This window comes from Mus caroli, chromosome 10, assembly GCF_900094665.2.
Source record: "Mus caroli chromosome 10, CAROLI_EIJ_v1.1, whole genome shotgun sequence".
NCBI classification, from domain to species: Eukaryota; Metazoa; Chordata; class Mammalia; order Rodentia; family Muridae; genus Mus; species Mus caroli.
Window position 1 is genome coordinate 121647750 of NC_034579.1, and position 9497 is coordinate 121657246.

At 36.5% G+C, this 9497-nt stretch overlaps 1 protein-coding gene across 1 annotated transcript; it reads right to left on the reverse strand.

Moving 5' to 3' along the window:
* Window positions 1–2448: 2448 nt before the first annotated feature.
* LOC110303660 (olfactory receptor 6C2-like) lies at window positions 2449–3384 on the reverse strand. Its single transcript, XM_021174831.1, has one exon. It carries the CDS (start codon window positions 3382–3384, stop codon window positions 2449–2451), a length of 936 nt encoding a protein of 311 aa, XP_021030490.1.
* Between the last annotated feature and the right edge of the window lie 6113 nt (window positions 3385–9497).

Consider the following 9497-nt stretch of genomic DNA (forward strand, 5'->3'; position numbering starts at 1 on the left):
CAATTCCATCACCTGATTGGTTGTGTTTTCCTGTTTTTCTTTAAGGATTTGTAACTCTTTAGCAGTGTTCTCCTGTATTTCTTTAAGTGAGGTATTAAAGTCATTCTTGATATCCTCTACCATCATCATGAGGTATGCTTTTAAATCCAGGTCTAGCTTTTCGGGTATTTTGGGGTGCCCAGGATTGGCTGAGGTGGGAGTGGTGGGTTTTGATGATGGTGAGTGGTCTTGGTTTTTGTTAGTAAGATTCTCATGTTTGCCTTTTGCCATCTGGTAATCTCTAGAGTTAGTTGTTATAGTTGTCTCTGGTTAGAGCTTGTTCCTCTTGTGAATCTGTTAGCCTCTATCAGTAGACCTCAGAGACTAGCTCTCTCCTGAGTTTCAGTGGTCAGAGCACGCTCCACAGGCAAGCTCTCCTCTTACAGGGAAGGTGCACAGAAATCTGGCATTCAGACTTGTCTCCTAGCAGAAGATGAAGGCCCAAAACAGGGCTTGTCCCAGAAGCTGTGTAGCTTCTGTAGTTGGCACTCTCACTTACACAGACTAGTCTAGGAGGGATCTGGGAACCAAGATGGCTCCCCCAGGTGCTCCTGCAAGCCCTCCTGGGTGGGGCAGACACCACTCCTTTGGCAGGGAAAGTGCCCGGATGTCTGGAGCCCAAAACAGGGTCTGCCTCTGAAGCCCTGTTGCTTTAGCTGGTCCTAGAAGCTGTTAGCTTCTGTAGTCCACAGTCTCACCTGTGTAGACTAGTCTCAGAGGGATCCGGGAACCCTGTTTCCTCTTTTAATGCCTCTGGGGGGAAATATGGGCCAAACAGTGGAGATCAGGTTACCCTATTCTGCTGGCTGTGCCTCAAGCAGACCCCACTCTGCAGGCTGTTTCACAGGTGGATCCTATGCTGCAGGCTGTGTCCAAGTCAGACCCAGCAGGGATGGCAGGTGGATCCAATTAGGATGGGTGGTCATGAAGCGTTCCAAACTGTTTAGTTTTGGGGGCCCCAACAGTTTCCACAGTGAGGTAGGATGCTCTTGGGGTCCCGTGAAAGCCAGAGCTAGACAATCATGCTCAGGGGACTGGAAGCGCCCCTATTTCCACTTTCCTGTCTTGAACTGTTTTCTTCATTTCATTCTGTTTGTGTTTTCATAAATTTCATTGATGGATATTTTGCATGTACTCTTTGATGACCTCTAACATATTTTTAAAGCCTATTTAAAGTTCTTGTCTTTCTTCAACTATATTGCATTTCTCAGGGCTGATAGTAATGCGGCTGCTGCACTCTATTGGTTCTGGTTATTATTGATTGTGTTTTAACTCTAGCATCTAGGTATCTTGGTTTAGGCTAATTGTAATTCTAGGTGCTGATCTGGTTGTGTTTGTTGGGTGAGGTTTCTGTTGCCTTCTCTTAGGAGAATGTGTTGGCTGAGGGTTGCCTAATAGGGAATGCTTTTGAGTTCCTATGATGTGTGACTACTCAGTGTTTTTGGTAGAGCATGTTTCTAGGTATTGGGAACTGACACTAAGGAATCAGAATGAACAAAAGGTGTGGGATTTATGCATGTCTAAAGAAGGGAATAAAGCACTGTGTGCAGCCAGGATCTTCCAAGACCCCTGGGAATTGAAATAGAGAAGCAGGAGTGGCCAGAGTAAGTTGGGATGACCTTGGAGAATTGCATTTGGAAGAGATGAAGGACAGTGAAGATTGCCTTCATGATTCCAGGCTATCATGGCTTGCAGGTCTTCAGGGAATAAAGCAACTGTGTCACCACTTTTCCAACTACTTTGTATAAATTTTCATGTTTTTAGTTTTCCATTCATTTTCTCAGTATGTATGAATGTTGTATCTTAGGTTTTAACAATAACAACTAACTGCTCACCGAAAAAGTTTTGAAAACTTGATAAATGGGCAGAACTTAAATGAGTTTCTCATTCACCTAAATAGTTAATGGAAGTTTCAACTTGGTAGTGATTGGGAAAGTTTTCCTGGAGTGTTTTATAGAGGAAATATTAATTAGAACATTCATAACCAGTACAAAGTATAGAAAGTAATTTAAGAATTGTCATCTTTTTGCTAAGTGACAAATGGATAATGAATACTTTTATAGATCATGTCTATCAGTGGGACATATCATTTCCACACTCATTTGTTTAACTACAGTGTAAAGTAAAAAGGCAAACCTAAAAGTGTGGAAAGTATGGTATAAAACCACAATCTATTGTGTTTCTAGGGATAACAGTCATGCAACAATTTCAGGTTGACTGCAAGACTAAACATATTCAAAAAGATTGGTTTGAATCTAGATAGATAAAGTCATGTTCACAGTATGCAAGTTTAAGAAGAAAGTATGAGTATAAAAAGACAAAAAAATCCAAGGATAAAATAATAGTATAATAAAGCTTCAGATTTTACATTTATTCATTTTTCTTTAAATTTATTATTCTTAAATTTTTTCACAACTTTGAGAGGAATGCGATTTTTTTAATTGAGTAATTGAAAGCTTGCTTTACTTGCTTGTTTCTCAGTGCATAAATGAAGGGATTCATCATTGGTGAAATTGATATGATAAGAAGTGAAATCCCTTTATTGATAGCTACATCGTCCTTGGATGAAGGTTTGACATAAATGAAGATGCAGCTACCATAAGTAATGGAAACAACAATCATGTGGGAAGAACAGGTGGAAAATGCCTTTTTCCTTTGCTTGGCAGAGGGAAATCTCAGAATGGTCTTGATGATATAAACATAGGAAAGGACAACACACACAAAGGTGATGATGAATGTCAACACAGCTCCAGCTATCACCATCTGTTCTATCAACCATGTGTCTGAACAAGAGATTTTCAGGAGAGGCGCTGCATCACAACAAAAATGATCAATGATATCTGAGTCACAGAATTCCAGGCCCAAACCTAGACCAATTGGTGGGAGAATGATGATCAGTGCTGCTACCCAACAGAAGAAGATGAAGTTCTTGCAGACTCTGCTATTCATGATGGTCATGTAGTGCAGAGGTTTACAGATGGCCACATATCGATCATAGGACATGATAGCCAGGAGAAAAAATTCTGTAACTGCAAAGAGGTCTATAAACAACAGTTGACTGGCACAAGCAATATAGGTAATGGACTTGTCCCCAGATGATATGCTGTATAGAAATCTTGGAATACAAGCAGTTGTGAGTGAAATTTCTAAGAAGGAGAAATTTTTGAGGAAAATATACATAGGTGTTTTAAGGTGGGGGTCAATCAGAGTGAGTGTGATGATGGTTAGGTTACCAGATAAACTCAACATGTAAGAAGAAAGCAGAAAGATAAATAGCAGAATTTGCAGCCGAATATCATCTGTGAGACCTAACAAAATGAAGGTTGTTACTGTTCTGTTTCTCATTCTTGATTCTTGTCTCTTGACCAATCTGGCTGAAAAATATCAAAGATTTTATAGAGTCAGGTGCCAATCTCAAGACAAGCTAACTTGAATGTCATCGTCATATTACCTTTGGATTGTGTAGAAGCAAGTGCACAGTACAAGCTGATGTTTGAACATTTCTTTGTGTCACATAATAGCTTATATTTGAATCATACATTCCATACTACTATTTTTATGTGTCTATAATCTTGCTGTAATTAATATCAGTTTATCACATAATCTTATAAACATCGTTCCACAAAAGTGTCCCTTTAAATTAATCGCTTTTGGTTCAACAGTCTGCCTTTCCCTAACTTCTTTTTCCAGAACAGATTTTTAAAAGAGAAATACTAAAATGAATGAAGAGTGTTCAGTTAAGATAATCTTAACATTATGCTCATATTTAATATTAGTTATTAGCTGATAAATACTTTTGCAGGTGCAGTCTACTTACTGTGTTTAAAGTACTTTTTACTGTGGCTTAATAAAGATTCACTTAGGTCATAGGGTGTGGTGGCACATATCATCTGGCCATTTGGAGGCAGAGGTACGTAGATCTATGTGAGTTAGAGACCAACCTAGTCTACAGAGTGAGTTCTAGGACAACCATGTCTATGTATGAAACAGGTCTCTCTCAACATTCCCTCACAAATGGCTTCATTTAGATGTGTTGCAGTTCAGATGTTTTTGACAGATTGATGTATATTTTCAAATAGATTAATATATTTTCTATATGTGATAGTTAGTGATTATTTTATTTTCCTCTGAATGTCACAATAGGATGTCTATGTAATACCATTTTGTGATTCCTAAGACAGGCTCCTACAAAGGATTCCCCCTCCCCCAAGGTTGTAAGTGGAAATGTGATTCTACCTGATTATTTGATTTTTGTGATAAAAACTCTAGTGGTCTCCAACTAGCTGCAAGTTTAATATTCTTTAGACATTGAAGTTTTTTCCTTTATTTTTACCAGGAGGATTTCAATAAAATATATATATATATTTTTGGTATTAAAATAATAAAATAAAGTTCCCTATCTTTATTTATTTATTTATTTATTTATTTATTTATTTATTTTTGGTTTTTCGAGACAGGGTTTCTCTGTATAGCTCTGGCTGTCCTGGAACTCACTTTGTAAACCAGGCTGGCCTCGAACTCGGAAATCTGCCTGCCTCTGCCTCCGGAGTGCTGGGATTAAAGGCGTGTACCACCACGCCCGGCTCCTATCTTTATTTTTAAACACATTCAATATTAGCGTATTTCCTCTCTGTATTCATTATGTTGTGATAATTTTGATTCAGGTAATTAGGAGTATGCTGACATAATTAAAGAGCCATATCCTTGTCATATTGTTTTGGATCAACCTTGTTTTAGTTTGAAATAGTCTTAATCATTTATTATAATTGACAAAACCATTCACAATAGCCACAAAAATATTGGGTTAACTCTAACCTAACATGTGAAAGGTCTGTATGACAATAACCTCACGTCTATAAAGAAAAAAAAATGGAGAAGATGTCAGGAAATGGAGAGATCTCCCATGATCATGGATTGGTAGAATTAACAGAGTTAAAAATGACCATCAAACCAAAAGCAACCCAGATTCAATGTAACCCCATCAAAATCCCAACACAATTCTTCGAAGACATGGAAAGAACAATTGTCAAATTCACCTGGAAAAGAAAAAAAAAAAAACCCAGAATAGTAAAAAACAATTCTTAAAGATAAAAGAACTTCTGGGGGAAATCACCATCTCTGACCTCAAGCCATACTACAGAGTAATAGTGATAAAAACTGCATGGTACTGGTACAGAGACAGACATGTTGATCAATGGAATAGAACTGAAAATCCAGAAGTAAAACCACGAACACTTATGGACACTTGTTTGACAAAGATGTCAAAAATATATAATGGAAAAAAGAAAGCATCTTCAATAAATGGTGCTGGTCTAACTGGCTGTCTGTATGTAGAAGAATGAAAATAGACTCATATTTGTCACCTTGTACAAAGCTCAAGTCCAAGTGGATCAAGGACCCTAACATAAAACCAGATACACTGCATCTAATTGAAGAGATATTGGGAAAGAGCCTTGAACTCATTAGCACAGGGGGAAATCATATAGAATCAACTAACCTAGGCTGATAAAGGCCCAGAGAGATTGAACCACCAACAAGAGAGCATGCATGGGACAGATGTAAGCCCTTGGCACACACACACACACACACACACACACACACACACACATATTAGTTCTGAAGCTGGGTCTTCATATGGGACTCCTAACAACAGGAACAGGAACTGTACCTGACTGTTGCCCACCGTAAGATCCTTTTCCTCTATCTGGGCTGCCATATCTAGCCATAATAGTAGAAGATGAGCTTAGCCCTACTGCAACTTGATCCATGGGAAGCCTCCCTTTTTTCTAAGCCTTTTCTGAGGAAAAAGGGAGGACAAAATGATGGCAGGTTGGTGTGGTGAAAGGGAGGGACTAGGAGGAGATGAGGGAGGTGAAGCTATGATTGGGATGTAAAGTAAATAATAAAAAAAACTAATGATAGTAATATGAAAATTATTTTTAAGACAATTAAAATTTTGGTGTTTCATAAAAAACTAGAACAAACAAAAATTACTATGTGGTCCATATGTCTCACATCTGATTATATATAATTTTCTCCATCATAACGAGATTGAAAATTACTACACTGTAATTTCTTGTAGTTGGTTCATTTCAATTAATATAATGTCCTTCTGTTCCACATGTTATTAAAAATGGCAGAATTTCCTTCTTGTTAAAGCATATAGAATTTTATTTGGCATACATGCTTCATTTTTATTTGTCTATTGATGGACACTTAGTTTTATATCTTGGTTATTGCTAATGATGACCAAATGTAGTAAATAATATTAAAAATCCTGGCACAGGGTTCCAACCCCACCTTTGGTTATTGAGTTCCAGGAAGAAAGACACATTGACAGCCTGTATACATACTTACCCTAAACAGCACAATAGCTGGGCACCTGCCTATCCTCCATGCTGTTAGAATCTACTTTCCTATCGATAATTCCAAGTTATTACTTACTATTTACTATGTTCTATCTGGGCTGCTCTTAAGTCCAGGTGGGCAGCCATCAGGGCCACATTTTCTTATGGCTCAGCTAACCCAGGCTGGCTTTTTCTTTTTCCTCTTCTGCATGCTTTTCCTTTATGCCATGGTGGCTTTCTCCTTCTCCTTCCCTCCTGGTTGTCCTCTTTTCGCCAAGCCTGCAAAACCTCAACCCCACCTATGTCTCTTCTGCCCAGCTATTGGCTGTTGGGATCTTTATTTATCAATCACAATTAACTAGGAGCAGAGTCACTCAACGTTTTATGTTCAGATTCTCTTGCCTTTGGGGTAACCAGTCTTGAGCCCCTAATTAGCATTAGAATACAAGCAGCATTAGGCCAACCCAGTATATCATAATGAATATGGGAGTTCAGCAATGTCTTTAATATTAATACAAATCTGAGTATGTATTTCCAGAGATTTATAATGTGATATATAAATGTTTGTGGAATTAATGTGGAAGTGAACATAATATGTGATTTACATGCAGAAATCAAGTCATTAAAAGGACTTCTAAGAATTTTCTTTGTACATGAACATAACAGTAAAAATTCATTGATCTTTTGATACTAACTTTAATATTATAGTAATTGGTCTGAATCTTTATAATTATTTTGATTAATGCCTAATGAGAGAGCATATTTCCTGTGCTTTTATAATCTCCAGAAAACTTCTATTAACTTTCTATTCCTATTGATTTGTTTTACCTCAACTTCCTCAACAGTGTGTAGTTTATAGAATTGTCAGGATCATTGATTAGGATATTTCTTCACCAATTCTTAGTGGATTAGTCCAATATCTCACATTCTTTTCTTCATTTGTGTTCTGCTCCCTTCTGCTTTTCTTCCTTTGCTCTGGAACTTGCTCTAACAGTTATGATAACATTTATGAAGTCAGTAACCAGTGACCATTGTGCATACTATGCTTTTGTTCTTGTAATCTTGATAAAAGATGAGCAAATTTGGTGCCTCTGATAACCTATGATCTGCTATTGAATTAACAAGAGGAGAAACCAGGCTTCTGCAGTTTGGGGATTGTGTCAGTAGGATTGTATATTTATTTCTCAAAACATTGTTTCAATTTCTTTCACTTTTCTATCTGCAATCAGAAACACTTCATCTTAAGTCCAGGTATTATGATTAATCTTTCCAAATGTGCTATTAGAAAAAAAATTAGTCTATTAAATTTATTTTGTAAATAAAGAGTCCTCTTTTTACTCTTGCCTTCTTGGTCTCCCTCTGTCCTCTTGCCCCTTCCCCATCTCTCCCCATTTCCCTCTCCCCTCTCTCTCCCTATGCCAATGGCTGGCCTCTACTCCTCTACTCTCTCTCTGCATTTCTCTGTCTCTACTACCCTCTCAGCTCCCCTCCCCATGCCCTGAATAAATTCTATTAAAAAAATCTGTTTCTACTTCAAGCACAATGGACACTGTTATTTCTTATGAAATACACTGTGGAAGAAATCTATTTTCTTTAAGTTGTTGGATTAAGGTTTGTTACAAGAGAAGGCTGTAAAGAAGAGAATTCAAGCACAGGGGAAGAAATAACTAGTTGAAAATCAGATATGCATCAATAGGATTGAAATAGTATCATTTTTAGACAAGATCATTTGGGAATTTAGACCAAACAAGAAAATTCTGCTCTTAACTTTTCATGTTGTATCCTAACTCATAGAAGACTTACAGATTTGAAAATCATTTTTCAAGTCTGATGAGTAATGTCTTTTCCCCTTTGAACCTATATATGGTATGAATATTCTGATCAATCAATTCAGGTTAAGTATATTTTCAGTGTTGAGAATTTCAAGTTCACTTGTTATGAGCTCAGCGGTCACAAGTGACAATATCACAAATATTTTGAAGATTTCTTGAAGGATGTCACAATTTCATTTGTATACAGGTTGGTGAAAATGTCGTCGTGGCTCTCTAAAATTACTTTGTCTCAAAAGTCCTCATAATTTATTAGAGGATTTTTCTTGGAGTTCTATGATATGGTTGGTATAGATTAAATAATTAGTACACATGCAGTGAACAAGATATGACCACAGTCTTCTGAGGATGCATGTATAAATTATTTTCAATATATCCTATTCCTTCATTTTTAATTTTTGTGAAATAGAAAATGACATCATGAACATATATTTTCTTGTCTAGTAATGCTGAATTGAATCTTTTTTCTTCCTCTGATTTTTAAATGAGTAAGTGTGTCTACTATAGAGACTAAGAAAATAGAGCGATGGACAGAGAAATAAATGGAAGTAATCAAACTAAGGAGTACTTACTCTTCTGGAAGGCAATCATGACTCTAGTTGTGCTATAATCTTGGTTTTCCTGAAGGTGAAGCTGCAAGTGTGTGATCAAATGTGTGCACAAACCTTACGAAGACGTACATGGTTGTTGAGAATTATTCTGTACAAGATAATGCTCTTTCTGGTTAGCAGGTTCACATAAAGTTTATATTCTACTCTAAACTCAGTAACCAATTTATTATGTCTTAAAACTGAAATAAAGACATATGAAATGATCTTCAGAGTATTTTGGTAGACAATTTCCAATTTGTCTGGACCAAAATGATTTTTAAAATGTGAAGAAAGGTGGTTGTTTTATTATGCTAATCTTTAACGGATGTATAGATGATAAAGAGAAGACTCCTTTGTGGCCAAACTCAAACATGATTAATGAATATAATAGTGACTAAATTTTGGCAGAATAACAAACAGCAGCAACCTTGGGACTTGTGTCCGTGGGGACAAGAAGATGTTACAGTTTTGTTAGTCATATTTTAAGGACAAATCAATAACGGATGGACAATTTAGAATTTTCAAAAAATTCTGTATTTAACTTAGGTCATAGGTAATAAAAAATATAAATATATTCAAAGACAGTATCTAAGTGTAGTTTTTGATATATATATATATATATATATATATATGCACATGTACACACACACACACATATATATATATATAATTGTATCAGGTTTTATATTTAA